The following is a 27,977-nucleotide window of genomic DNA, read 5'->3' as shown; positions in this document are numbered from 1 at the left end:
AATTGAAAGTAGCCAATGTGCAAAATAACCTGGTGAAGCCGGTCATTGCTTTGATACCCACACAATAACCTGCCCTCCGGATTCGCGCGCGCGTTGGTGTCTTGTGTCAGCCACACGTCTTTCTTCGCAGCTTTCTGCTCCTCTCTCTCTCTGCTTGGCCTGGAAGTTTCAGCCCAAACACCGAGAAAATCACCCGACGAAAAATCCTTTACAGGTACAAAACACACCTCGATTTTAGCTTCTACCTCCAGGTTTTCTGCGAACCCATTTATTTTCGTTTCCTCTTAGAGTAGAATTAGAATGAAATTTTATGGTTCTTATTGATTTCATGTGAATTATTATCGAAAATTGATTTCTTTTGTCTTGAGTCTGCTTAGTTGGTTACCGTTCAATTTTTTATTGATGTTCAATTGCACTTGGCTTGAACTATTCATTTCCAATTATCGTATGTCATTTGCCCATATGGATACTCATTGCTTTTTCATTTTTTTTTCCTGTATTTTTTCTGTTCTTGATGGATTTTAATGAAAAATTTTACAGCTTGAATTAGGAATGATTATACAAATGAAAGATTGTAGTAATTATAAGCATTTTTTCTAGAGCTTCAATTGCTTTAATCAGGAGCTGGTTCTAGTCTAAAGGTTTCTGCAATTAGTTTAAATTTTCTATTAAACAAAATCTATTATCAAGCTAAGGCGATGAATAGTGCTTGACTCAAATAAGGAACCATCAACAACGATTTTCTTTGCATTTGGCTTTTTCCTTGTGCCAAAAAAGAATTTCTAGATGTGTGTTTTCTTTTTAATTTAGGGGGGCAAAGTGGATTATGCCGGGGGAAAGTTTCTATGTGCTTAGTGATGTGATAACTTGATGCTTGAAAACTTCAGGCAGCTTTCAGGATAGCCACACTTATCTTTGAAAATGGAGGTCCTTTCCTGCCCTTCCCGGCAGCCCAAACATTTGTTTTCTGAAGGTTTGAAGCTTTCTTTGCAGGTGCATTGTGTTGGTTACTTGAAACGATGGACTTCTGGTTTAAGGGAATTAATGAGGACACGTCTGAGTGTTCCTTTAATGAGAGGGACATTCAGAGATGTCCATTTCTTAGGAACATCAACAAGCCCACAAACTTCTCATTCTCTTCACTGAATTTTCCCATTCCTGTAAGTTCTCTTAGCCTCTTTGATATCCTTTGTCTGGTAGTCATGCATTGGTGCTTATATGTAGATTCTGAACTATCATGTAGGCCTTGCACCAGAGTTGATTTTGTCTATACCTTTTCTGCAGGTACAGGGAGCAAGAGGTCCAATATTTGAAGATGCTCCAAATTTTGATATGGCGTTTAGGCTCTTTCATGGGAAGGATGGCATTGTACCACTCTCGGGGAGGTCTGATGGTCGCTGTAATAGTCTGAAACAGGAGCCAACCCCGCAATTTAACCCCTTAGCAGCAAAAGTTGCAACAATCAGTCTGTCAGCATTTGGTGGTGGAGGACCATTCAGCTTTGGTCCCTTCTTGGATAAATGGAAGAACCAGAAAAAGAAATCTGACTCATCCAACAAGCAAGAAACCTCTTCTCAGGTAATCCACATTCTTACACCATATGCAATGGTTTATTTTAGAGGAGTGACTGAAAGAATTTGGGGGGAAAAGGGGAAGAACAGATGAAAGAAAATATCATTTGCACAGGGCAACGTTTTCAAATAAGAGGTGGACCAGCATAAATGTAACATGTTGTGGGATGTCAACATGAACTTTGGAGCAACCAATCCTTAAGAACCAGTTGGAAGATTTGGACTTATGATTTCTGTAGGACTGTCTAATTAGGCTCCATCCTTGTTAGTTCTGAACTACATTGATGTCTTGTAGAGAGATTATGTTATAGGCAATGGCTCTTTTCTGCAAGCTTAGCAGTATGAAATATAATACCAATTGTGTCCCTTGCAGACAATGCATCTAATACCAAATAACCACCGAAAACTTCACTGATTCTGAGCTTTGTTGTGATTTTTCAGAATGGGGATTCATCAAACCATGATGCATTGGGAGACGAGTGGTTACAAACTGGGAATTGCCCAATTGCGAAATCCTACAGAGCAGTGAGTTGTGTCCTACCACTTGTGGCAACTGCTCTTCAACCCCCACCTGGCATGAAGCTCAGATGCCCCCGTGCTGTTGTTGCTGCAAGGGCTACCCTAGCACGCACCGCCCTTGTTAAAAATTTACGCCCTCAGCCACTGCCTGCAAAGGTGTTTGTTATTGCTCTCTTAGGCATGGCGGCTAATGTGCCTTTGGGTGTTTGGAAGGAGCACACTGAGAAGTTTTCACTATCATGGTTTGCAGCTGTGCATGCAGCCGTGCCCTTCATAGCCATGTTTAGGAAGTCAGTCTTAATACCCAAAACAGCTATGGCTTTGACCATCACGGCTTCAATCCTGGGGCAGGTTATTGGCTCAAGAGCTGAAAGGCACCGACTGAAAGCAGTGGCTGAAAGGGAGAAGATGGCTGCTCAGACAGCAATTGATGTTGCTGTGGCTGGGTATAATGATTTAAGCCAGGTCGATTACCATTGTGGTAGAGAAGTTCCAGTCAAGGCCGGCAGACCATCATCTTCATCAAACAATGTTTGTTATTGACATCAGCACATTCAACTGGTAGAGTGAGACAAAAAAAAAATGTAACATTCGATGTCATAATCTTGAGAATACTTATACAGTTTATTCTAAATGTCATGCTGACATGGTAAGAAAGTAACTTACCTGTTCCTAGTGTTAGCCAACTCACTTATTGCCGGAGACGCTTTTCCTGTAAAATATTAATACTATTTCGGTATGAATAATACTCTGCAGTTTCTATCTGGAAAAATAACCGAGACTTTATTTATTATATCACCGAGTCTTTGCTCATGGCTTTGCTTTTGAACCATGGGCTAATGCACATGGACTTGAGTCGTCTGGTTGCTAATTTCTACTATATAAATAAATTACTATACCATTTGAATTCCGTCTATAAATGATAATATATACTATCATCCCCGATAATTAGGGAGAAAATGAAGGCAAGGAGAAAATGCAGAATGGAAAATGGAAAATCCAAAGTGGAAAGCAACATGACGAGATTCTCTATTCCTAAGGTAAGACAAAGTGGTTGGTTTTTCTTGGCTTATCCTGTCAAATATCTACTATTTTATGATTTCATAGGAGAATCATAAATTTTACATTGGTTAAGATTGAAAATATTCAATTTTAAAATATTATAATCTAGTAGGAAAGTCATGAATATCACATTAATTGAGATTGAAGATATCTAATTTTAAGATACTAATGACGTACTATAAAAGATAATGACAATGTGATACAGAATATCATAATTTCAGATGGAATAATAAATTCTACATTAATTGAGATTAATGTTTACCCGTGAGGTTGGTTTTGTAAGTCACAATCGTGAAACATAAAAGGAAGCATCGTGACACATGGGGTTTGAAAAGCAGAAATTCTTCCTCAAAGACTTTAACATGAACTGGCAAAAAAGTCAAAGTAAAAGTTTGATCCTAATTAAGATGTGGGAGCATGCATGGCTTTCTATTCATGTTTCGGCTCCACTTGGTATCTGTTGTCGATCACCTTACGATTAAATACGATTTGTCATTAAAGATTTGCATCTTTAATTAAACATCTCAATCTAAGATAAATTTGGCTGTCGTTCTCCTCTGGCATTAAAATATTTAAAGCATGTATGTACGATCAAGAACATGCAAAAGATAATAAGAAGAATACAGAAAGGAATACTTGTAAATATAATCTTTTCATTGTAAGACAACATTACCACTAAACAAAGTGCTCAAAGACATGCATCCAAGCCTATGGCCACCTTCCTTTGGTACATTAGCAGATGGGGTTTTGGGCAGAGTCAACACCCAGCATCGGAAATAAAATGCTTGGCAATTGGCAAAAGCCGAAGGCAAAGCAGATGAGAGACATGGCAAAATTATTGGAGGGCCTGAGGCACATGGGGGATGAGAACATGCCATGTGGTGCTTCTAAAGCTCTTTCCCATTGCTTAAATGTTATTATATATATATACAGCGACAGGTCCAATTACGTGCTAATCAGTCACGTAGGGTGTCCATTTTTCTCTTCGATTGGTAATAAAACGTGTTGGTCTCATCACAGGAACAGTCCTAAGCTAACACCGTCGGTCACAATCTGGGGCTTTATTTCAAAGGGTTTCTGCACTTTGGGGGAGGGGGGCCACTACCTCCCTAACCCCATGTGAAATCATTCAATTTCTAATCTAACCTCTCTCCCTCCCTTGGCAAAATGGCACTTTCATGTCACATGATCATTGCTATCATCTGAATCAAATTCGTTCAATTTAGCTTGCAACCCATTTTTCATTTGGAGGTGATGGTCAGATCTATGACGAAAGAGCAAAACTTAAAGAAGCAGTTTCTAGCAATAATTTATCTTGGGTAATTAGACAAAACATGATGGCCAAATGACTTTGGAAGTAAGTTTAATTAATCTTCCAATTGTATCACTAGAATTCAATCCTATAGGTTGCGATCGTTTTAAGCATAATTATTGACATGCATGAGTGGGTGGAAAACCACGTAATACTTTTAAATAATTTAACCCAAACAAAAAGGTTGGTGACAACAAGGACAAAACTACTCTCTAAAGATTGAAATTTTTTCTTATTTTGAGCCTCCTTTTTGGTTGAAATTTTAATTTCGAGGGAGGAAAATGACAAATTTTTGCCTAAATTGCCTTTGCCATTACTTGCTTGAAGTGGCAACACATATCCAAGTTTGGGTTACGTGTTTTGTCACTAGTTTGGCTGGCCAAAATGGAAAGCAAATGAAAAAGGAGGAAGAAAATGAAAGAATGAAATTGATTTGATTGGAGATACATCTTAAATATTAAATATATGTGGCACATCATAATTTTAATTGGTATTGGATCAATCAGCTGGATCACATATCAAACATCAACTTTCGTTGAAAATGAGATTCGATCATAAAGCAAGAATTATGATCTAGTTAGATCATTTATTATCTATTTGATTATTGCATATTTAATTTTAGATACAAAATTTTTTAAAAATTTATTTGAATTTTTTTTTCATAAATTTTTTTATTTTGTATTTACAAAACTGTATAATTTGTAAAATTGATTGAAATAATTTATTTTTTTTCTTAATTAAGATATGGGTGTTTAATAAAACTTTGAACATTACTTCAAGGATAAGGTTCCACCAGAAAACAAAAAAAAGATGAAGCAAAAAGATGTCATTGTTTGCAAATGAGAGGGGCCATGCTCGCCAATTGCCTTTGTAGCTTCAACTGCAAGGCTTGGCAACTACAACCATCATTAAATTTGAAGCTTGACTGATGACTAATGACTAATGGTTTCTCTTTAACCATTTTTTATAAAATTGATTTTCTTTTCTTTTCTGATTTATGTGTATGTATTGACGATATCATTTTTATAAAATTTAACGAATTTATTCCTAAAAAAGAAGAAGCAAATTACACATGTCAGTGATGGGGTTGATTCTGGCTTATTGCAATCCCAATTTTGGATAGGGACAAAGCCGTTGATCCTGTTCTTTGTCTTTGTTTGAATGTTACTTAAAACGTTATCTTTTTAAGACGTACCATTCAAAGTATGGCTGTAAAATTTTTGTTTTTTAATTGAAATAATATATAAAAAAGTTTTAAATTATTTTAAAAATTAAATAAATTTTTATACTTTTATTATATTTAATCAAACTCTTATATTTTTATTTCAAATTAAATAAATATTTTTTTTATTTTAAATCAAATAAGTCTTTATAAGTAACTATTAATTTAATCAAAATGTTATTTGTTATTTTATATCACATCATGTTGAAGTGATATATTAAAATAGTATAATTGATTATAATATGACATGTTAACATATCACAATTGATAATAACATGACATGCTAATTTAACATGATAATGTAATCATGTGATATTTTTCACCACCCACATTAATGTCATGTCAATATCATGTGGATATAAAATAACAAGTAATATTTTTAGTAATTATAATTAATCAATCATTAGTCATAAAAACTTATTTAACTTAAAATAAAAGTACGATATTTGATTAAACATAAAAAATAATAATAACTTACTTAAATATTTTTAAATAATTTAAAAAATTATTTAAGTGTTATGTCTTTTTTAATCCTTCAAAAAATTTACTACAATATAACACAGTTGTATCAAATTAGTTGAAAATTGGCATTTAATTTTATAAATATTCATTTATTAATGGATAAATAAAGAAAGAGGTGAGAAACAATAGTAGATTTTTAACACATCCTAGTTTTTTGTCTTCACCAGATTCCTTGTCCTTGGACCTGTCGGCAGTGAGCAGTTTCATTGGCTTCCTCAACCCGCCCTGCCTAGACTTCTAATTAATAAATTCATTTATAAAGGTGGAACAATGTATTTCTACATCCATAACATGTTGCCTTTAATTTTGCATGTTTTGAGACTGTCGGAATCTGAAATTTATTTTTACAAAAAATTACGGTAAAATTTTCTATTTTAATTTATTATATATTAAAATTTGATTTTTTTTTTATAATTTAGATAAAAAGAGTAATAATTTAATTAATTATAATAATTGAAACTTATCAGAAATACTTAGGCATAGAGATGGGGATCTAATGAACATTTGAATGTGACTTTTACGTGTGGAGGATATTACAAAAGAAAGGAATAAAGTCAATAACAGACAAATGTCGGTGATTTAGAGATTTTTAATTTTTTTTTCTTTTTAAAGATAAAACTCTTAGCTGTTAAAAAGTATGTTTTTTATTTTTTAATAAAGAAAAAGACAAAGTCGTGCGTCGGTCCGTTCACAAAACAAGCTCTCCTCTCATTTCGGAAATAAGTCGTATACAGGGTTACACCGCTTTTGGGAATATGCCAAACATTTCTATTTTTAAAATTTTTTCATACAATTATTATTTTTGTTATTTACTATCTACTATATATATGATAAAAATAAAGTATAAAATCCTAATTTATTAAATAATAATTATTATTATCTATAAAAGATATGAATTATAATATCTTCAATTAAAATTCAATATTTACGTATTACGATTTCATATAAGTAAAATATTAAATGTTTATTGAGTTTATAAGTAAAATTTTTCTTTCATTTAATAAATGTATTTTTTGGATTTAAAATATTGTAAGACTTCTCACGAGATATCAAAATTGAGGTAGATTCATATTAAAGCGGGTCTCTTTTTTTTTTTGTAAATAAAAGAATTAATGCAAGCAGGACACCACACAATAAAGTAGAGGAAAATGACATGGATATCGTATTATTGAAAAATGAGATCAATTTTTAGACTTATAGATAATAATCTTATTCTGTAAATATATATTTTAAATTACAAATACAGATCTGTGACATATGTATTATCTTATGTTGAAAAATCACATTCTTAATTCCTTTTGTGAATAACAAATTTGAATTTTTTATTTTTAAAAAAATATTTAATTTTTACCTTTTACATTTTATTTTGACCCCAAAGTATTAAATGCAGGAAAAAAATAAAAACAAATTAATAATTGATATATCATGATTTATAAAGCCAATTAGGAGAGCATAGTCAAAAGCTATGGAGAAGAAAAAATGTTAAAGTCAATGGGTTCAAAATTTGAGGTAGGAAATTGTTTTCCTGGTGTACGATGGATAAACCAATTGGAAAATAAAAAGGAAGAGAAATTCCGACAATGGTTTTATCTTCATTTCTCTTTTAGTTATCCAACGGTTTTGTAATAATGGTGGTGGAATTCGGTTAGGTGTAATGCCAATGAGTTAGAAAAGGAGAGGGGCGGTGAGTCAAAGTGTTTGACAAAACGATGCCAAACAAATGCAAACACCCTTAATTATTATAATAATAGAATACACACAAAGTCACCAACACCAGTCAAGCGTTCTGCCTGCGTTGCTTTCAGACTTTATGCTCACAAATACCAAGACCCCAAATTAAAGCCCTTTGTCTTTTAATTTATAAATTTAATAATAATAACTCTAATTATAAACAAAAAGTTACACTGATAACAAAATTAATTTATTTTACCTTCTTTTATAATTCATGCACCATTAATATGTTAACAAATGTACTCGTTATATTTTTATTACATTGATCTGAAATATTGTCTTTTTGAATATATATATATATATTTATTTATTTATACACTTAATTAATTAACCTGTAAGTTGTATAATAGAATTAGAATATAGAATGCAGGTGCTGCGCCGACGGTCCGTCACAGGTAACGTGGGTGTAATGTTTATCCTATGGACGCCCTGATGGGATTTGCTGTGTGCCTTTTGCATTAAAACCATATCCATAACAACTACACAACACAGCCAAGTGGCCCTCTTCTATTCTTTTTCCATTTTACTTGTTAAAAAAGAGCTTAATACTGTGTACACAATTAGATTATTATTTGTTAAAACTCGATGTAAGTGAAGGGTGCAGTGGTGGAATTGTCAGGGATAAAAAGAGAGAAGAATCTTTACAAGGACCCTCAAAGAGGGGTGAAGGAATCCGGGCATAAGCCAAATTAGAAGCCATGGCTGGCTGCCTTTAAAAATCTTAGCATGAACATGAACAAGAGCAAGGCAACGAGATTCTCTATCTATCGTACTCAGCTGCTTGAACCCTTACGTGGCATGCAAAGATAAGATCTTCAACACCCTATTACTATAAAAGAAAAAAATCCCGCGTTCTTGTCCGCAAAGATAGAAATCATTCCCCTCTGTTCTGTCTTTCACCCCAATTAAACGAAAAATAAAATAGTGGTATTAAATAAAGGAAAAAGAGAGAGAGAGAGAGAGAGAGAGAGGNAAGAAAGAAGAGAGAGAGAGAGAGAGAGAGAGGAGTGAAGAAGGAAGGAGAGTAGGAAAGCGTGGGGGGAGGGTGGGCAGCGAGGCAGAAACAGAGGGCGAGGAAGTAGAGGGGAGCATCCCCACATTATTTAAGGTTGTAGCGAGATCTCAGTGAGTTTAATTCTTACATCCCTTTGTCCCAACTCCAGGGCGCTCTCTCTCTCTCTCTCTCTCTCTTGTTTTTCTCCTTTGGAAAGAGAGAGTTTTTATTTGTTTTTCTACGTTCAAACAACAGAACCCACCACCCTTTCTCATTACTTCTTTTGTAACTGAGGCACACAGAGTAATTGAAGAATTGAGAGGAGGTACAGGAAACCAAATCCAAAGACAATCTCTCTCTCTTTCTTTGCTGTAGTGTATAATTCTTTTCGTACTTGGTGTTGCTTTCCCTGGGTTCTCTTGTCAGATCTCTCTGCTTGTTATTTTTGTCCTGTTAATATCTCCTCATTCTTCAGTCTCTTTGCTTTGTACTTGCTTTCTGTAATTCTTTTTTTGGGCTTTTATGTCTTCCATTGCCTCAAAAGATCTGACCCTTTTTTTACCGGTGAGGCTTGTTTTCTGTATCGAATTCCTATCTTTAGTTAATCACTTGGCAAAGACTTGGTTTTTACCTTAAAGACATGAAGTTGTGGTTCTTCTCTCTTCCACCTTTTACTACCCTCCTCTAAATCACTATTTTTAGTTGTTTATCAATATTAATTCAAATCCGTAGTCAAACAAAATCTTTTCTCTTTCCTTGCTCTTTTCTTCTTCTCTTTGTTTTCTGGGTGCTTCCCATGTCTTGTTGCTGCAAATTTTCATACTTTTGCTTTGAAGGGTATGCATAATGCATCGAAACTGTTTGGTTTTTGCATGTGGTTAATTGATTACTTGTTGTTCATGAGGTCAATGTAGCTATTGATAATTCCGGTGAGAAAAAAACAGCTGTTGGCCTGCACTGACAATGAAATCATTCAACCTTTTCTTCCATGTCAAGGAAATGATTAGAAAACAACATGTTGTGTTTCTCTATTTCCTTTACTTTTAATTAGTATTTCCTTTTCTGCTTTCCATGCTGGGTAGGAAATCCATAGCTTCCCGGCTGCCTTTTTGACTCGGTGGGAAAAGAGAATTACCAATAGAGAATGAATGGGACCATGTTAGGATGGCTGAGTTCGATATGAGTTGGGTCCCCATATCATGTGAAAGATATAAAGGCAAAGTGACATGTAAAGGATTAAATGTCGGTAATAGTTGGCATTAGATCTTCGAGATTTACAGCTTTCAAGGTCTTGTCTTATGGTCAGGATTGCTTGCAGGATCTTACATTAAATTTAATTTTTGCTGTTTGAAGCAGAGGCATGGTTTTGCTTTCCCTTTCCATTCTCTTCTGGGTTGATGGATACTTTTTGTACCCATTACTTGGATCCCTCCTAAAAAGCTATTTCTGTTGCAATTGCGTCATCTGTTAGTTGGCCATTTTTCCTGTCTTTGTCATTCTCAAGTGTAAAATTAAACCATCACTACGTGCAGGCATGTTATATATTAATGGATTTTCTTTAATTTTCATAAGTATCTGATGTCCCTTTAGAGCTTATGTAGAACAATTTTTTTTAACTGGATCTAATTTCTTGTTTCCCCGTACCTGTGAAGATTAAATTTGTGGTGTTGTGATGCAAATTTTTTTTTGTTGATTTCTTTACTTATACATAAGCAGAGGTGAAGTGATGCAATTCCTATTTTAGCAAAACCAGAGCTTTTCTGTTTTGTTTTAAACTGATTTGTAGGATTGCAGAGTGTGGAGCATTGTCATTGCAAAAAAATAAAATAAAATTGCTGTCTGCTTTGACTGATTGGTGGCTTTTGATATTACAGTAATTGATTATTTCTGAAATCATGAAGCACAAAGATGGAAAATATCATTCCCAACCTGATAAAGGTTTCAAGGTTTTCCCTGCAACATTACTGGTTATTGTGCTATGTGGGTTTTCTTTCTACCTTGGTGGAATCTTCTGTTCTGAGAAAAATAACTTGGAGGGCAAGACAGTCCAGGATGTTTCCAAGGCTGTTCCTTCTCCTAAGGAATCTGCAATAAACCCCCTTCAAATCAAACCCATTACCTTCCAGGAATGCAGTATTGATTATCAAGACTACACTCCATGCACAGATCCCAGGGTAAGACATGATCATTCAATTAATGATTTTACAGGCTGCTTAAGTTAGAATGTTGTACTGATGAGGTATGCTTATTGCTACAGAGGTGGAAGAAATATGGTGTTCATCGCCTTACTTTCTTGGAACGCCACTGTCCTCCAGCTTTTGAGAGGAAGGAATGCTTGGTTCCACCTCCTGATGGGTATAAGCCACCTATCACATGGCCAAAGAGCCGGGATGAATGTTGGTACAGGTATTATAGCTTGTTTCTGGTTTGCTAATTTATAACGGGAGTGTCAATTGCTTTGTTAAATTATTTATTTATCCATTTATTTGAAGTTTATGTTGATCCGGTTTCAGGAATGTCCCATATGATTGGATCAACAAGCAGAAGTCTAATCAGAACTGGCTGAGGAAACAAGGGGATAAGTTCCTGTTTCCTGGTGGTGGTACTATGTTCCCCAGAGGAGTTGGTGCATATGTGGACTTGATGCAAGATTTGATCCCTGAAATGAGAGATGGCACAGTTCGAACTGCGATTGATACTGGTTGTGGGGTGAGTCGCATTTTCTGTTTTCTATTTTCAATTGACATATGGGAGGAAATTGATTGTCCATCTCTTTGCTTCTCACTTCCCCTTGCTGTTCTCTGCCTTTGTTCTTTTCTAAATTTAAATTCTTTTGATTGATTTATATCCAGGTCGCAAGTTGGGGAGGTGATCTATTAGACCGTGGAATTCTGACAGTTTCTCTTGCTCCAAGAGATAATCATGAAGCTCAGGTCCAGTTTGCATTGGAACGTGGAATACCCGCAATCCTTGGTGTCATTTCTACCCAGCGCCTTCCTTTCCCTTCAAATTCATTTGATATGGCCCATTGCTCAAGATGCCTTATCCCATGGACTGAATTTGGTAAGTGAATTTCCTCAATTCTGCTCAAACTTAAATATAGATTCATATGAACTAACATTATCTTGCAGTTATGATATCCACTGGGCACCAAGTAAGAACCTTCATTTGGTTGCCACTTGCAGTTTTTAAACAATAGATGCTCTTGCTTTCAGGTGGAATTTATCTCCTTGAAGTTCATCGCATACTCCGTCCTGGTGGTTTCTGGGTCTTGTCTGGTCCTCCCGTAAATTATGAAAACCGGTGGCGTGGTTGGAATACAACTGTGGAAGAGCAGAAATCTGATTATGAGAAGTTGGAGGACTTGTTGACTTCAATGTGCTTTAAATTGTATGCCAAAAAGGATGATATTGCTGTGTGGCAGAAATCTTCAGATAATAGTTGCTATGATAAGCTTACTGATCCAGACGCCTACCCAGCCAAGTGTGATGACAGTCTTGAACCAGATTCAGCATGGTACACTCCACTCCGTCCATGTGTTGTAGTTCCAAGCCCAAAACTTAAGAAAACTGCCTTGGAATCCCTGCCAAAGTGGCCAGAGAGGTTGGAAGTTGCCCCTGAACGCATTTCAGATATTCCTGGTGGGAGTGCCAGTACTTTAAAGCATGATGACAGCAAGTGGAAGGTGCGGGCCAAGCACTACAAAAAGTTACTCTCTGCAATTGGGACTGATAAGATAAGAAATGTAATGGACATGAATACAGTTTATGGAGGTTTTGCTACAGCTCTTATTGATGATCCCCTGTGGGTCATGAATGTTGTTTCTTCGTATGCTGCCAACACACTACCTGTGGTTTATGATCGGGGCCTTATTGGAACTTATCATGATTGGTAATTTCAATTACATATATATGAACTTTGATACTTCGGTGTGCATTGGGAGTATAGCTCTGAGACTGTAACATGCTTGCTCTTTTGATGCTCAGTTTTTCATGGTGTTTAATTTGTTTTCTCTTTTGCAGGTGTGAAGCATTTTCAACATATCCTCGGACATATGATCTCCTTCACCTTGATGGTCTCTTCACTGCAGAGAGCCAGAGGTAGGCATTGGGCTTATGTTCCCATTTGATGTTTTCTAGATTCAATGGTACTTCTAATGGATTCTTTATGTCTTGCACTTTATTCTGGGTTGGAATATTTTAGATTATTATTACAATTTACAACTACATGGATTTGCCTTTGGTATGGCTGTTGCCTGATTTCATACAGTTGATATTTGAAAACGTTGCGTGAACAGAGGAAATAGATTTGTCTTGTGTCTGCGAAAATTAGGTGAAAAGGCAGAATAGAAGTAGGTAAGCTACTTGGTTGAGGTTGACCATTATGATATGAACTTGTGTCAAAGCAAAAATTTTGTCAAGCGTTTTGAATCCTGGTGATTTAATAATTTCAGTGAAGTAGACAAGTTGGACCTATGTTCCAACACAATCAAATCATCTTAATCTTGGTTTGAAATTTGTACTTGTGCTCATATTCTGTATGCCAGAACTAGTTTATATCTGAAACCTTTGTGCATCTGGCATGACATAACAAACACTTCAAAGGTTTTATGTTCAAGTTCAGAAAATTAAATAGGTAGTTATCAAAATGCATGCTAATTGACTGAGATGATGTACTATGAATGATTAAATAGGGATTTTCGAACTGTTGCCACATGTTCTGAAAATCATTGTTGCTTCCCCAGGTGTGATATGAAGTATGTGCTCTTGGAGATGGATCGTATTCTGCGTCCTAACGGGTATGCATTGATACGAGAGTCCAGCTATTTTGTTGATGCCATTGCCACCATTGCTAAGGGCTTGAGGTGGGGATGCCATAAAGAAGACACTGAATATGGTGTGGAGAAGGAGAAGATATTGATATGCCAGAAAAAGCTCTGGTATTCCTCTAACAGCAGTTCAAGATGACATAATGATCCCAAGCCAAGTCACGGTGACTAGTCTCTTGCCTGGTTTATTTAAGTATAATTATTGTTCCAAGACCAAGTGGTAGGAACTGATAGAAGGAAGTTCCATACTGCAACACAGAGATTAGATATTCATAGAAATCAAGAATCTCTAAATTCATATTCGTCAAATTGAAGAGTTAGCCTCCCGCCAATAATATGATTTTTGTTAATTTTATAGATATATTCTTTCCTAGGCATCTATACACAGCCCTGGTATACTATCTTTATTTATTTATTTATTTTATCCTTTTTTGGCCTTCTCTGTTGGTCTTTTGTATGTTGTTAAATTGTGATAATCAGTGGATGTCAAAGTATTTTAAAATGAATGTCACTTCCTCCCCAATTGTGATTTTATATGTCTATTGAAAACTACTTCTGCTTCTGAATTAGTTATGGTCTTCAATGAAGTTTAGTTCTGCTTTCTTTCCTCTTTTAATGAGAATCGGTAAACAATTTACACACGAAAGTTACAAATACAGCCAAAGCCATACTTGAACTTGGGACCATTAGTCCTGGAAAGTTCATAAGCGAGAGCTCATGGAATCAAACACCCAAACCCATACATGAACTTGGAACAGAGGGTGCAGTACTTTGCCCACTATCGGCCCATGGCCGGTCTCCATTTGCCCCAGGCCCTAGTATTTGTAGGAGGTTTAAAATAGCACTACGGCTTGTTAACTTTCCCCGTAGGCCTAGTCCCTACAAGAGGAGAAGTTGAGTTGAGCTAACTCTTTTGTCTCTTCTTCTTTGACTCGTCGTTGTTCTACTTCATTAATTAGCTCTAGTTTTACACGACTTGTCATCAAATTTCTCCTAGTACTACGACTTGTCATCAAATTCTTTAGTTTTACACAGAGGAGATGAAGAACCACAAATCCATGAACCAGCAGTTGTTCTTCAAGCTTGTTTTACAGGCTTGTGAAGCCAGTGGAACTCATTGCCGGTACCACTTTAACAAGTCAGTGAAGGGTTGTGAGTTTTTGTAAGGGCAGTGGATCTGGGTCTCCGCTTTGTATTTCTTGGCTTAGGTTCAAGCTTTTATTGTTCTCCTTATCTTGATTAGGATTAGAGGATTCATGTCTATCGCCGCCAATGATTTTGGCGCGATGCTTTTGTAAGATCTTTACTTTCAAATGCCCGGGCCATGATAATGTGCCATGAAAAGTCTATTGCAAATAGCAAAAGACTTGGAATGGCATATGAGCCATTGAGGCAAATAAAATTACCTTTCCAAATAAAAAAGTCAGTGAAGGGTCAGAACAATGACAAGGCGTTCGAGGAAGGCCAGGGGTGCTGTTGCTGGTTACTTTTCCAACTTGTTTCATTTTCTTTCGTTTTGCTTACAATTTTTATGGCTTCATGTTGAAAACCCAAGTCTACAGTTCTCATGAAGTTACAATCTTATTTCACCTTTGCTATCAAGCTGCTTTGACTTCCTCTTCGAACTCTGTTTTCTTCCCCTTTTGCTCCAAAAAAGCATTTCTAGCTCCCCCACCCCCACCAGACCACCACCCTCCTTCAATTTGCATGTCGGGACAGTGCATCCAATAAAAACCTCCCATTATGCCCCTTTCGCTTACAATATCATTCATAAATCTTAAAAGTTGTATCATTTTCATTTGCCCACTTTCTCTCTACATTCTTTTCGTTCCTAATGGCCTCAAGAAACCACCATCCTATGTTGAAAGCTACATAGCACCGCAGGAAGAGGGAGTGAATTAATTTCTTAGATAATTTTAATACAGTTTTAGTAAAGAGTCAATTAAAACCTAACAATCTAAGTTATGAGGTCATAAATTTAGTAAGTAAGTTATATTTAAATTCTAATTAAACATATAAATTTACCAAAAAAGAATAAAAAACAAGAACAAGTTGCTTATAATGATTTTGTTTTCCATATTTCACTTTCATCTTTAGCTCCAATGCTTTTAAGTTTTAACCACACAATCATAGTGGGATTGCAGCTTTATATATACTTGTAGGGATGAAGCCCCAGAAATGGGATGAAGTAGTAGTGTAAATTGGCAGTCTTTCGTCTGCAAATATAAAGAGAGGAGTTGGGTCAAGTTGCACTAAGCAAGAAATGGAGGACAGGGCAAAGTCTGATCAGGTGGTTGTCATCATGGACCAAGGAAACCCTGTAGGTCCATCAATGGAAACCGAGCTCAAGGAAGGCCAAGCGGCTGCAGAAACAAAGCCCCAAATTCCCACGAGAGCAAAAACTCTACGCCGCCTCAGCGTCTCCAAACCCAAAGCTCGATTTCTTGAGTATAACTATCCCCAGAAAAGGTTCCCAGAGTCCAACGGTCTTGAACCGTTGCTTGACGACATCCACCAATCTTCAACTGATGAGGATGACGATGACGATGACGATGAAGAGGAGTGGAACGATGAGTTTGACGAAGATGGTGGAGAAAAGGGGCAAAAAAGACACCAAAAGAGGAGGACAAAAAGGTTGAACTGGAGACTCTTGACTGAATGGGTTCTGTTTTTCGTTATAACGACGTGCTTGATCTCTTCTCTCACGATAGAATCTCTCAAGACAAAGCGTTCGTGGGGGCTTGAGATCTGGAAATGGTGCCTTATGGTGTTGGTGACCTTCTGCGGCCGCCTAGTTTCCGGGTGGTTGATTGCTCTCGCTGTCTTTTTCATTGAACGAAACTTCATGCTTAGAGAGAAAGTGCTCTACTTCGTCTATGGACTAAGGAAGAGCATCCAAAACTGCATCTGGTTAGGCCTAGTCCTTCTTTCATACACCTTCATGTTCGACACCAAAGTTCACAGCAAGGAAAACAAGGTGCTCAGAAAGGTGTTTCAAGCGTTAGTAGCTGTGTTGCTCGGTGCAATCATATGGCTTATCAAGATCGTGTTGGTCAAAATGCTGGCCTCATCTTTCCATGTGACAACGTACTTTGATCGAATGAAGGAAAGTGTCTTCCACCACTACATCTTGGATACGCTCTCAGGTCCGCCCATGGACGAGCAAATCATAATGCATGAACAGCATCATAGCCTAAGCGAATCCAAGTCATTGCCACCAAACTGGAAGCAGAAAAAGTGGAAAGAAGCGAGGAATATCTACAAGTCGAAGAAGTTTGGGTCGAGGAAAATTGACATGGAAAAGCTAAGGGAGCTCAGCATGGAGAGGTCAGCCTCTGCGTGGAGCGTGAAGAGGCTGGTAAGCTACGTGATGTCTTCAGGGTTATCGACTATTTCGACGACAGTAGACGATTTTGGAAAGGCGGAGTCGGAGATTACTAGTGAGTGGGAGGCTAGAAACACCGCGCAAAGGATCTTCAAGAACGTGGCTAAGCCGGGTTACAAGTAAACACATCTCTTCCCCCTATATCTGATCCCTTTCTTGCATGCATGAATACATGTTTAGTTCTTTAATTGCATGAACAATCTCATTCTTGAATTCAGCCTTTCAAGTCTAAAAATGGACCATAATTAGCAAATTACTTTAATATTATCCTTTGAAGTCTAAAAATGGACCATAATTAACAAATTACATTAATATTATCAACAAAGAAAAGCATGAGAACTGAAGTGTAGGAGGAGAAATCCACATTTTCTCAAAGTTTGGTCTAATCTCGTATACGCGCGAGTCCATTTTCCTTTGTTGCTTACAACAAGTGATTTTGCTTATATAAAACACAAACATTTTGTGTTCCTAAATAATGTGGAATAGAAACTTTATGAAATATCTAACAATTTTATTATCCAAATCTTACAAGAATATGATTATAAAGTAACCTAATCTTACTTAATCAAATCGAATAACATAAAATATTCAATTAAATTTATCCATTGACATCCCTAAAGAAAAACTAATCATGTATTAAACCATACTTTTACCTTTACCCTTACGTCTAATGAACTCTCTCCCCTATATTTTTGCACGTGGTCTTTGTTCTCTGTTATTGCACAAGCGGCCCCAATACTGAAAGCAGCCGTTAAGGGAAGACCATGCCAGAAATAGCTTAAGTTTATCAAGTCGGTTTGAATGTATATCCACGTTTTCGTACTGATGAGACCAGGGCTGATCACAGCCAATAGAGTAACGACAAAGACAACTCATGCTCATTGTAGAGTGAGTGCTTCTTTTCTTGTGGTCCTATTACATACCACAAGTACCATTTGATGGTCGGTAGAGCGCCATAGCCAGCGCATGCCTTTCTTCTTCTTCAAAATGGTTGATGAGTGTGTGTACCTTTTGATAATGAAATCGAGTCAACGAACTTCCTTTAATTTTCTTTCTGCACCACTCTTGGTGAGTTTTAAGTGGCCCGTACTCCATGGGCACCAACAAGTGATCTTAGTCAACATTCTGCAGCTGAATTCTTTACTTGCTAACGATATGTGGTTTCAGCACTTCCGTACATACATGTATATACTCTTATCATATGCACATATATATAATTTAACCTTTATGGCTCACCAAGGTGAATGCCAATCACGGTTTTTCTAATTAAAGGTATATTGAAGAGGAAGATCTAATGAGATTCCTGAAGGGGGTTGAAGTTTACACCATATTCCCACTATTTGAAGGAGCTCTCGAGACCGGAAGAATTTCAAAATCTTCCTTTAGAAATTGGGTGGTCAGTCCTGCTTGCCTAATTACTCGTTTTATCGACTAGGGTGCTTTTGTTCTTTCACAATATATACTTAATTAAAATGTATATATATATATATATATATATTGCCATTAACGTCCAGGTTCGAGCTTATTTTGAACGAAAATTTCTAGCACATTCGCTGAATGATACCAAAACAGCTGTGCAACAACTCCATAAGCTGGCAAGTGCAGTGGTCATCGTGATTATAGTCGTGGTATCCCTCTTGGTAATGGAGGTAGCAACATATAGGATAGTGTTTCTTGTCTTAACACAGCTAGTTGTTGCCGGGGTCATGTTTCAGAACACTTGTAAGATGGTGTTCGAATCCATTGTCTTCATCTTCATCATGCATCCTTTCGATATTGGCGACCGCTGCGTCATCGACGGTGTTCAGGTGCGTGCATGTTTCTTCCATATCACGTCACCGGTTTATGCGTATGGAAATTTATTATCCTAATAGATGACTTGATTGCTTTCATGGATAGATGATTGTGGAGGAAATGAATATATTGACTACCGTATTCCTTCGGTATGATATGGAGAAGATTTATTATCCGAATTGGGTCCTGCTCTCGAAGCCAATCAGCAACTTCTACCGAAGTCCAGAAATGGGTGATACGGTTGATTTCCAGATTGACATTTCCACGTCCCTGGAGACTATCATGGCACTGAAGAAGGCTATCCAAGCGTATGTTACATGCAACTTAATTTGACATTGTCGATTAGGGTTAAAACTTAAAAACTCAGCTTTAATTTACAAACTTTGGGCTTGGTGCAGATACATCGAGAGCAAGCCCAAGTATTGGAACCCGAAGCACTCAGTGATAGTGAAACAGATAGAGAATCTTAACAAGCTGAAGATGAGCTTATGCGTCCAACACACGATCAATCATCAGAATTATGGAGAGCGCAGCAATCGGATCACAGAGCTCATTCTCGAGCTGAAGAAAATCTTCGAAAACCTTGATATCAAGTACCATCTTCTTCCGCAAGAGGTCCGTCTTAGCCAAGTCAATCTGGACAACTGGAGGATGATGCAGTAATTAATCCACCTGCTCATCGTTTATATCTTTGTTGAAGCCATGATGGACCCAATTCTATTTCCTTCATTTTTAAAACTCATCTATCTGCACTCATGTATTGTATTTTGAGTAACTTAGAATTTGAATAAATAGGTTAATTTTAAATTTGAGAATATTTTCATAATTTTATTGAGTAAAATTAACACCTTAATTCTTACATAAACAAAAATTATCTATAAGTTATTTGTCGAAAAAAAATATTAACAGGAAACTATTGAGAAAAAAAAAACAACAAGAGCTTTACGATAACCTTAAATGACAAATTAGAATGTATATACTACTTCTCCTTTTCTCTATCATTTTCTTTTAAATATCTTAAAATATAGTGCTTTTTTAAACACATGTTCTTTCTTTTTATTATTAATTATAAATTTATCTTTAACATTTATATTATAAATTTTTTTAAAAATTAATATATAATATATCAAACTTTAAAGTTATTATTTTAATATCTATAAAAAATCAAAAAAGAGCAAAACAACAGGAACGGAAAAAATATTTAAAATTTATTGAATTTATTTTAAGTTTTTTTATATTTTGATTTGCACTGAAAATTTTTTAGAAAATTGACCTTCTTATAACTAGAAAATAATATTTTTTAACCAATAAATAGACAATAATGTAATACTAATAAATATACACAAATTATCATACCAAACAACAAATTTCCACAAATTAAAACATAAATAATGGAATAAAAAATATAGCCTTTTTTGTTTTGGATTGGGCCTATTAATCATAATAGAAAATTGGGCCGGAAACTGCAAGGGTGAATTTGTAAATGTAGAGGAAGAAGGGGACCAAATTGTTGCTTGGGGTTGAAGATGACTCAATCCACAAAAAGGCGGGTGAGAGCCGGAACCTTCCGTATGTGGTACACCTAGGTTCCTTGCTTGGACACGTGGCGCCAGCTTATGACCAAATCTGAAAGGCGCAGCAACGCTCACCGAATTTTCATTTTTTATTTCTCAAGATATTGAAGAATTTTCTGTCTGCTTGAAGTAAGAGCTGACCGGGATAAGTTAGAATATGTTGCCACCCACGAAACTTAAACTACAACTCTCTTCCATCGTTTTATGTGGAGCTTCTCTTTTTCTTATTCAAAGATTATGTATTTTTTTCCATTATTTGTGAATAAAATATGTTTTTAGAAAAAATTATACAGTTAATTTTAATCAATAAAATTATCAAAATATTTCAGTTCAAAAATTAATGATATAATATTTAAAAGAATTTTTAAATTATTTTAAAAAAATTAAATAAATTATTATTTTTTATTACGTTTAATCACATTTTTATATTTATATTTTAAATTAAATAAATTTTTTTTATAATTAATAATTAATTAATTATTATTAGTTAAAATATAACTTGTTATTTTATATTCAGTATTATATTGAAATGTCATGATTGATGTTGACTTGATATATTCATATGATATAATGACTTTATCTTCCACAAAAACATCATAGTACATAAAATGATAAATAATATTAATTAATAATAATTAATCATCTATTAATTATAAATGTTTATTTGCTCTAAAATAAAAATATAAAAAAATGATTGAACATGATAAAAAAAATACTTATTTGAATTCTATTAAATAATTTAGAGTATTTTTCAAGTATTATGTAAAAATTAATCTATTGTTTATAATTTCACTAGATAAAATTGACCACTTAATTTATTCTTAATTTATTAAGAGAACAAAACTTATCTACAAAGGTTAATTGAAAAAAATATAAAGTATTATGTAAAAACAGATAAAATTACAGAGAGTGTAAATCAAATTTACTTTACTTTTAATTATATCTTGTATACTAGTTATACAAATTATTATTATAAGTTGGTCACCTATTCATTGCCAAATATTTTATTATACAAATTAAAAGGGAACCTTAAAAAGTCTAGAAGATTTAATAGTTTATAATTTTACTAAATTAATTAACTAAATCAACAACAAACCAAACGAAGAAAAGCAACCAAAATTGTGGAAGTAATTTTGATAGGAAAGACTTTATCCAAAAAAAGAAAACGGTAAGGGTAGAAAAGGAAAAGCCGTGAGACACGTGGGAGTTGATTGTCCCAATCAAGAACCAAACGAAGATGCGAGGAAAGATGAAGAGAACTGAGCGAGCGTAGCATAATAGAGTAGGGCGTAGCGTAGAGAAGTAACAGACGGAACAAACGGGGGGTAGGGGAGAGAGAATAAGGGGATCGGGGGAACTATAAATAGGAGGGATGGAATCGAGTGAACAAAATAAAAATACCCCCAAAATTATTAGGCGTTGCCTTGGTTCACACGAGAGAAACTCCCGACCCAACAACAACAATAAGAAGATTAGATATTTCGCTTCATATTCGAAAACACGAAGAGAGAGAGTTTTTATTTTTTATTTTTTGCTCCGTAGGAAGAGAGGAGAAATAGCGAAGCTCTGGATTCCACCTCTTCCCGTCCTTGGCGACGGTGCTTATGCCGGTTAGTTTTCAGGTCTCTTTCTCTCTGTCGATCTCTTTTGACCTAGATCTGATCCGATCTGATATCTTCTTTCTCTTTTCTTTGTTTTCTTTCGTGTTTAGGGTTAGGGATTTTTGTGATTGAATCTATTTTTCTCTATTTTTTTTTGTTTTGTCGCCTGTTTCATAATTAGGGATTCGTTTGGCCTCGTAATTGTTTAGGTTGATTTAATCGATTAAGGTTTGCTTGTTTGATTTATCAGAAAATTACCTAGGGTTTTATTGATTTTTTTCCTGAATTGATTCGTTGTTCTTTTCTTATCCTGTGATGTTTGTCTCACGGGGTTTCCTGCTTGTTTGGTTTATAATCCGGAAATAGGAATTGTTGTTATCTTGGATTGATTCTTTGTGATTTGATGAGTCGCTGCCAGTTGTGAATTGGTAATTGCATATTGCTTGAATTCGCTGGCCTCAGCACTTTTCTTGAGAATTTGCTTTCTAAGATGAATATTATTCCACTTTTTGTACATCTTTGTATGCCATATGCTTGAATTAGTGCGTATCTTTTTCTGAGTTATGCTGTACTCTCAACGCAGGAGCCATAAGTTTGGTTTAAGGATTGTTCATTAATTTTTTTATGATCTTGTACTGCTTTTCATTTTCTGGCAGCAGTTTTCTGTGTATTTGGGTTATTTGCTCGTTGTAAGAGCAAACTTTTTGTAAGTTTCAATTGATATTGTTTTAATGTTAGATTGCACCGGGCTTGGATTTAAAGGGATTTAGTTTCCTTTTGAAGACATGGAACAAGTGTGCTTCTGGTCAAATTGCTACCTTTTCCGGGTGTTCTCATTCCAAGAAGTACTTGACTGGCGGTTTCTCGTCCATGGAGATTTTCTTTTGGTTTCTTTTGTCAATTGCACTTAGTGCCCAGTCTCTTTTCAATACTCAACAGAGGAGGCGTAATGCATGTTATTTCTGACATAGGTGTTGGATCTTTAGCGCACTTCTACAAGTAAGCAATATTTTCATCTCTTTCTGACTAAGATAAGATAGGTATATTCTAAGTATTTTTAATGCCAGTGCATTGCTGATACAACATCCAGTCACAAATTTTGAGAAAACGCCTTCCAGGTACAAAATGTATTCTGCATGGTTATCTTTTTCAATTATCTTTTACCATATCTGTGAACAATTTTTTTGTTTTCTAACCTCTTCGTTATTTTCTTTTCGCTCTTCTATTATCACAGGATTGAACTCTTGCAGTAGACAGTTGAAGGTTGCTTACTAAGCATTAGCAGACTGTAGCTCTTAGTTAATGTTTCGATATTGCTCTTGATGGGTACTGGTTAATGTTGAGATATTGGTTTACTGAGCATTCTGCAACAGTTTCTATTTAGCATAGATGAGTTAACTGCAATTAAGCTTTTGAACCGAGTGAGTGTATCTTGAGCTTGGGGTCCTTCCTGTTGGCTGGAGCAAGCATTCTGGTCGGTTCGTATCAGTATGTTTTGTGGAGCACATCTGTACCTTTTGTGGATGCCTTGTTTTAGTCTTCAAGCTGTGGGTTTAGTACCAAATAAGGGTGTGAAGCCCATCCATCGTAAAAGTTCTGGTTTTGTGCCCTTGCATGTTGCCAGAGGAAATTAATGGTGGATTCAGCTGACCAGCAAGGCAGTTTGTTTATGTTTTATAGTTTTTAATACTAGCAATCTTCTGCTGAAGATAAATGTCACATGTCTATCGTTGGTTCTTATAGATCTCTTGAATAAAGGAAGGGCTTCTTTTGTTCCGCAAGAAAATGGAGAGGTAAGTTGTTTAACATGTGATGTGCTAGACAATATTTGTTTCTGGCATGGTGATTTATGCTTATCAAAATTTTGGATGATGTTAGGTACAAGCTAATTAAGGAAGTTGGTGATGGAACATTTGGTAGTGTGTGGCGAGCTATAAATAAGTTGTCTGGTGAAGTTGTGAGTATGCCTGGGATTTTATTTATTTTGAATTATAAGAACATTCTTCTCTTCAGATGTTGATTATGATATTTCCTTTTCAAAATAATGTTGTCTGTTCTGAAGGTTGCAATAAAGAAAATGAAGAAGAAATATTACTCATGGGAAGAGTGTGTGAACCTGAGAGAAGTTAAGGTAATATGAGTCGCTTTGTTCTGTTTTATGCTCCTAGTTGTTTATGTCATATGCATAATAGTTTTTTTTTTAAACAGTCACTGCGGAGAATGAATCATCCCAATATTGTGAAGCTTAAGGAAGTCATCAGGGAAAATGATATTCTCTACTTTGTGTTTGAATATATGGTAAGTGATTGGATTGTATTTTTGTTCTACTTATATATTGCTTCTTGATCAATGGAGGTTTAATATTTTTTTGGGCAACATAAAATTGTTCCAGGAGTGCAGCCTTTACCAACTTATGAAAGATAGGGAAAAGCTTTTTTCAGAAGTTGAAATCAGAAATTGGTGCTTCCAAGTCTTCCAAGGTCTTGCATACATGCACCAGCGTGGATATTTTCATCGTGACCTAAAGCCAGGTATTGTGTTCAGTTTTTGTCTATAAAATTCATGGTCATTTTTGTTACATCTATTTAAAGAAAATTCATGTTGATGTTTGTTTACATCTATTCAAAGAAATGTTCTGTAACTAACTGCCCTTTTCTTTCCAGAAAATTTGTTGGTTACTAAAGATATAATCAAAATTGCTGATTTTGGTCTTGCACGTGAAATCAGTTCACAACCACCATACACGGAGTATGTCTCAACACGCTGGTAGGTTTGATGCTTTGAGAATTCAATGGTTTTTCCTCTTCTGTTCTTCATTACAACTATCTGAGCCTTGAATTCATTGTATTTCAGGTATCGTGCCCCTGAAGTACTTCTTCAATCATTCTTATATACTTCAAAAGTTGGTAAGGTTTCTATGTAATCAATATTGCTACCTTTTAAGGATAGGAGTGACAGCCCTTTCAATATTTTATACACAGAACAGATAATTATGCCTTTTTTCTCCTTGATTATAGATATGTGGGCGATGGGTGCAATCATGGCTGAGTTATTCACCTTACGGCCTCTTTTTCCTGGTACCAGGTATGTTGTTTTCTTTTATTATTATTATGTGTCGCGAACTTTCTTCTAGGGATTGCTTAACTGAGATAGGCATTAAAATCTAATTATCTTTCACAATGTGTTAGGCAACAATGGGTAATTGGCTAGTTATTGAGAGGATGGATGGTAACCCTTTTATTACTATTATGCATGCAGCGAAGCAGATGAAATCTACAAAATTTGTAGTGTAGTAGGTACTCCATCTGAGGATTCGTGGCTTGACGGGCTTAATCTTGCAAGGGCTAAAAACTACCAATTCCCACAGGTCTCTATCTCTCTCTTGATTGCATCACTAGCAGTGTAGCTGGACTTCAAAGTTATATTTAGCAATGTGCAGTTGCTTTGAATTATCTTGTGAAGTGTATGGAATCTAACATTTGTTTAATGTGTTTAACAATGCTTTCTGTTATTGAGAACTGCAGTTTACTGGTGTGCATCTGTCTGTGTTGATACCATCAGCCAGTGATGATGCAATCAACCTTGTTACAGTTAAGTGCATGTCTACTGACTCTTGTTGCCTATTATTTTCTTTCAATGTACTGCAGAAGTGCTTTTTGTTATGTGATTCTGACCATTAAATTTATTATATTGATTTTTCAAAGATAAATTGACATTTGCTTTGCTGCTTTTTATAGTCTCTCTGTTCATGGGATCCTTGCAAGAGGCCAACTGCTGCAGAGGCCCTTCAGCATCCTTTCTTTCAGGTCATGTTTTTCATTGATATTTTAGTGTATATAAGAATTGGGTTACTTTTTTATGAGGTCAAAATGGCATTTATGTTGTAGCAAGTGCTCTGCTCACAAAATTTTCTTACAATGTGCAGAGTTGTTTTTATGTTCCACCATCTCTTCGTCCCAGATCAGCTATTTCTAGGACTCCGCCATCTGGTTTGTTCTAAAACTTCCAATTTTGTCTTTTTTTTCTTTTGGGTAGGGGGTATGTTATTTGGTTTAGTTTGTGGCTAATTTCTAATTTGCATACTTGTAGTTGGGGTTAGAGGAACATTGGAACAGCAATCAGCTAGGAGGTATTCTGGGGTCCTACCCAATGCAAAGCTCACTGGCAATCTTAATTCTGCGAAGATAAATGCATCTTTTGGCACAGGTGATGGATTGTAGAATATATGTAGTAATGTTGAAATAGTTTAATAATGATATCGGTATTAGGATGTAAAGCACATGATCTCTCTGCTCCGGATGGATTTTCTTGCACACTATGAATTATGATTAAGTGTTCTGGCTAAGTTTATGATCGAACTATGACCCAAGTACAACCACTTTTTTATGAAGTTTGAGTCTTCTGCTTAGTGACATTATCATTCATTAAGTTGGTAGTAATACAATTTTATGGACCTGTATAAAATTTTATCCTTGCCTTTCATTTTATGAAGTTTGAGTCTTCTGCTTAGGTAATCCAATTGCTATTTATTTCCTTGAAAAAAATCTTATACGGTGGATTCTCTAATTATGGTAAATTCCTGCAGGTGTGCAACGCAAGCTGGAGATGGTTAATCGGGTAATTGCTATTTAATGTGTCTTAATTGTTCTCCTTCTGTAATACTAATATTTTCTTTAGATTGGTTCTAAATGTGGTCTTTTTCTTCGTCCTTGCTGTAGGATCCGACTAAGAATGATAAATCCTTGAAGAGCCCTGCCAAACAACCTAAGTATCGCCCACCAGGAAGAAAGAGTCCAGGTAAGTTTTCTTTGCATGACTATATATTTTCAGTCCATTGGAAAAGAAGGAAAATGAAACCCCTATATATAATGGTTAAAATTGATCAACTTTGTGCTATGAATAGAATCTTTTATATCTCTCGTCTGACTGTTGGTTGTTGAAGATGGATGTATTATTGACTTAGTCTTGTTTGCTAGTATAATGTATGTGATTGACTCGGAACTATATATATGGTTCAGCAGTATCATTCAACAAGGATAGAACTGCCCGTGGAGCTTCAGATGTAGCGGAGAAGTTGGCAAATGTGACGATTGGAAATCGCAGGCAGTCTGTGGGGCAGTTAAGGCCGCCACCAATGAAAGCTGGAGTGCAGTGGACTGCGGAATCTAATGACATGTTTCTTAGACCAACCCAACAGATACAGTCTGGCAGAACTTTTTCAAGAAAAGTAGCGGGATGAGATAAAGATGGCCCAGCCCTAGCGTTATGGTTGTTTTTATAATAAATAATGGATTTCATTGTATATGGAATCAAGGAGTCCCAAGTATTAAACTTTGAGTGCTTTGGTTTGAGTGTCTTCCTAGCAAATAACCATATATACGCTTGGTTCTTGTTACGTTTAAGAGACTGGTTTGTTTCTGTTCACCGTTGCTTGGAAATAAAGTATTGAGTTTGTAAATGATTGGTTGTCTGGGGGTATTTTATTGTTTTATTTTCTTTCAGTATCTCGAGTTTTAACATGGTTCCGAATTGAATCTTGCTTTCTGCCAATAAATAATTGGTGGATGTTGAAGGATTTAAGATGGAAGTTTGCCTTCATGGCTGACAAAGAATTGTCGAATCCAGCCATTGGAATTCAGAGGAAAAAAGAATGGATGTCCAAATCTTCTATTAGGTCATTGTACTCGAATTTTCTTTTTCAATGTGTTTGTATTAATTGGTAGGTTATTAATGATTAAAACAACATTTGGCAAACGAAGAGTGACTGGAGGCAGGGGAGTTGATGGAATTTCGATTCTCTCTTCGTGGAATTTCAACGAGCATAGGCCGTCATCCATGATGCTTGCTTAAAGAGTTCCGTAT

At 35.6% G+C, this 27,977-nt stretch overlaps 5 protein-coding genes across 13 annotated transcripts; all 5 read left to right on the top strand.

Moving 5' to 3' along the window:
- On the top strand, positions 10-2,883 carry LOC18606890. Of its 4 annotated transcripts, none has more exons than XM_007040758.2 (4): positions 10-214; positions 994-1,160; positions 1,285-1,578; positions 2,013-2,883. In XM_007040758.2, the coding sequence occupies exons 2-4, from the start codon at positions 1,020-1,022 to the stop codon at positions 2,631-2,633; spliced, it is 1,056 nt and encodes a 351-aa protein (XP_007040820.2). In that variant the 5' UTR covers positions 10-214; positions 994-1,019; the 3' UTR covers positions 2,634-2,883. The 4 variants fall into 4 exon arrangements, with proteins under 4 accessions (XP_007040820.2, XP_017973481.1, XP_007040822.2 ...); XM_018117992.1 differs by having other exon boundaries at positions 38-251; positions 1,291-1,578; XM_007040760.2 differs by having other exon boundaries at positions 40-214; positions 1,291-1,578.
- LOC18606889 (probable methyltransferase PMT21) lies at positions 8,929-14,297 on the top strand. 4 transcript variants are annotated; one of them, XM_007040757.2, is made up of 8 exons: positions 8,929-9,047; positions 10,808-11,107; positions 11,191-11,339; positions 11,447-11,642; positions 11,786-11,996; positions 12,149-12,824; positions 12,956-13,033; positions 13,678-14,297. In XM_007040757.2, exons 2-8 carry the CDS (start codon positions 10,829-10,831, stop codon positions 13,898-13,900), a joined length of 1,812 nt encoding a protein of 603 aa, XP_007040819.1. In that variant the 5' UTR covers positions 8,929-9,047; positions 10,808-10,828; the 3' UTR covers positions 13,901-14,297. The 4 variants fall into 4 exon arrangements, with proteins under 4 accessions (XP_007040819.1, XP_007040818.1, XP_017973635.1 ...); XM_007040756.2 differs by having other exon boundaries at positions 8,929-9,258; XM_018118146.1 differs by lacking the exon at positions 8,929-9,047 and adding an exon at positions 9,750-9,770.
- On the top strand, positions 15,826-19,772 carry LOC18606887 (mechanosensitive ion channel protein 10). The gene is made up of 5 exons (XM_018116804.1): positions 15,826-17,265; positions 18,419-18,542; positions 18,661-18,954; positions 19,046-19,248; positions 19,339-19,772. The coding sequence occupies exons 1-5, from the start codon at positions 16,025-16,027 to the stop codon at positions 19,601-19,603; spliced, it is 2,127 nt and encodes a 708-aa protein (XP_017972293.1). The 5' UTR covers positions 15,826-16,024; the 3' UTR covers positions 19,604-19,772.
- LOC108661394 lies at positions 22,042-24,074 on the top strand. 2 transcript variants are annotated; one of them, XM_018117846.1, is made up of 6 exons: positions 22,042-22,124; positions 22,854-23,114; positions 23,183-23,233; positions 23,350-23,378; positions 23,859-23,908; positions 23,994-24,074. In XM_018117846.1, the coding sequence occupies exon 2, from the start codon at positions 22,901-22,903 to the stop codon at positions 23,024-23,026; it is 126 nt and encodes a 41-aa protein (XP_017973335.1). In that variant the 5' UTR covers positions 22,042-22,124; positions 22,854-22,900; the 3' UTR covers positions 23,027-23,114; positions 23,183-23,233; positions 23,350-23,378; positions 23,859-23,908; positions 23,994-24,074. The 2 variants fall into 2 exon arrangements, with proteins under 2 accessions (XP_017973335.1, XP_017973334.1); XM_018117845.1 differs by having other exon boundaries at positions 23,350-23,908.
- On the top strand, positions 23,438-27,593 carry LOC18606886 (cyclin-dependent kinase F-4). 2 transcript variants are annotated; one of them, XM_018117843.1, is made up of 16 exons: positions 23,438-23,908; positions 23,994-24,072; positions 24,178-24,246; positions 24,324-24,413; positions 24,508-24,646; positions 24,779-24,881; positions 24,969-25,021; positions 25,133-25,199; positions 25,374-25,482; positions 25,640-25,705; positions 25,853-25,921; positions 26,041-26,104; positions 26,205-26,321; positions 26,701-26,732; positions 26,834-26,912; positions 27,134-27,576. In XM_018117843.1, the coding sequence occupies exons 1-16, from the start codon at positions 23,901-23,903 to the stop codon at positions 27,352-27,354; spliced, it is 1,365 nt and encodes a 454-aa protein (XP_017973332.1). In that variant the 5' UTR covers positions 23,438-23,900; the 3' UTR covers positions 27,355-27,576. The 2 variants fall into 2 exon arrangements, with proteins under 2 accessions (XP_017973332.1, XP_017973331.1); XM_018117842.1 differs by lacking the exon at positions 23,438-23,908 and having other exon boundaries at positions 23,976-24,072; positions 27,137-27,593.

Source organism: Theobroma cacao, chromosome 3 (assembly GCF_000208745.1).
Source record: "Theobroma cacao cultivar B97-61/B2 chromosome 3, Criollo_cocoa_genome_V2, whole genome shotgun sequence".
NCBI lineage: Eukaryota > Viridiplantae > Streptophyta > Magnoliopsida > Malvales > Malvaceae > Theobroma > Theobroma cacao.
Note: the sequence above shows the minus strand (reverse complement) of the source record. Positions and strands in the feature narration are given on the sequence as shown.

Bases quoted from the DNA above. Each gene is read 5' to 3' on its own strand.
- LOC108661394 (XM_018117846.1), top strand. From the start codon at position 22,901: ATGGAACAAGTGTGCTTCTGGTCAAATTGCTACCTTTTCCGGGTGTTC.
- LOC18606886 (XM_018117843.1), top strand. The intron at 25,922-26,040 runs GTCATGTTTTTC...TACAATGTGCAG, and splicing joins TTCAGCATCCTTTCTTTCAG to AGTTGTTTTTATGTTCCACC. The intron at 26,105-26,204 runs GTTTGTTCTAAA...GCATACTTGTAG, and splicing joins TTCTAGGACTCCGCCATCTG to TTGGGGTTAGAGGAACATTG.
- LOC18606887 (XM_018116804.1), top strand. From the start codon at position 16,025: ATGGAGGACAGGGCAAAGTCTGATCAGGTGGTTGTCATCATGGACCAA. The intron at 18,543-18,660 runs GTCAGTCCTGCT...ATTAACGTCCAG, and splicing joins CTTCCTTTAGAAATTGGGTG to GTTCGAGCTTATTTTGAACG. The intron at 18,955-19,045 runs GTGCGTGCATGT...TTTCATGGATAG, and splicing joins GCGTCATCGACGGTGTTCAG to ATGATTGTGGAGGAAATGAA.
- LOC18606889 (XM_007040757.2), top strand. From the start codon at position 10,829: ATGAAGCACAAAGATGGAAAATATCATTCCCAACCTGATAAAGGTTTC. The intron at 11,997-12,148 runs GTAAGTGAATTT...TCTTGCTTTCAG, and splicing joins TATCCCATGGACTGAATTTG to GTGGAATTTATCTCCTTGAA. The intron at 12,825-12,955 runs GTAATTTCAATT...TCTCTTTTGCAG, and splicing joins ATTGGAACTTATCATGATTG to GTGTGAAGCATTTTCAACAT.
- LOC18606890 (XM_007040758.2), top strand. From the start codon at position 1,020: ATGGACTTCTGGTTTAAGGGAATTAATGAGGACACGTCTGAGTGTTCC. The intron at 1,161-1,284 runs GTAAGTTCTCTT...CCTTTTCTGCAG, and splicing joins CACTGAATTTTCCCATTCCT to GTACAGGGAGCAAGAGGTCC. The intron at 1,579-2,012 runs GTAATCCACATT...GTGATTTTTCAG, and splicing joins AGCAAGAAACCTCTTCTCAG to AATGGGGATTCATCAAACCA.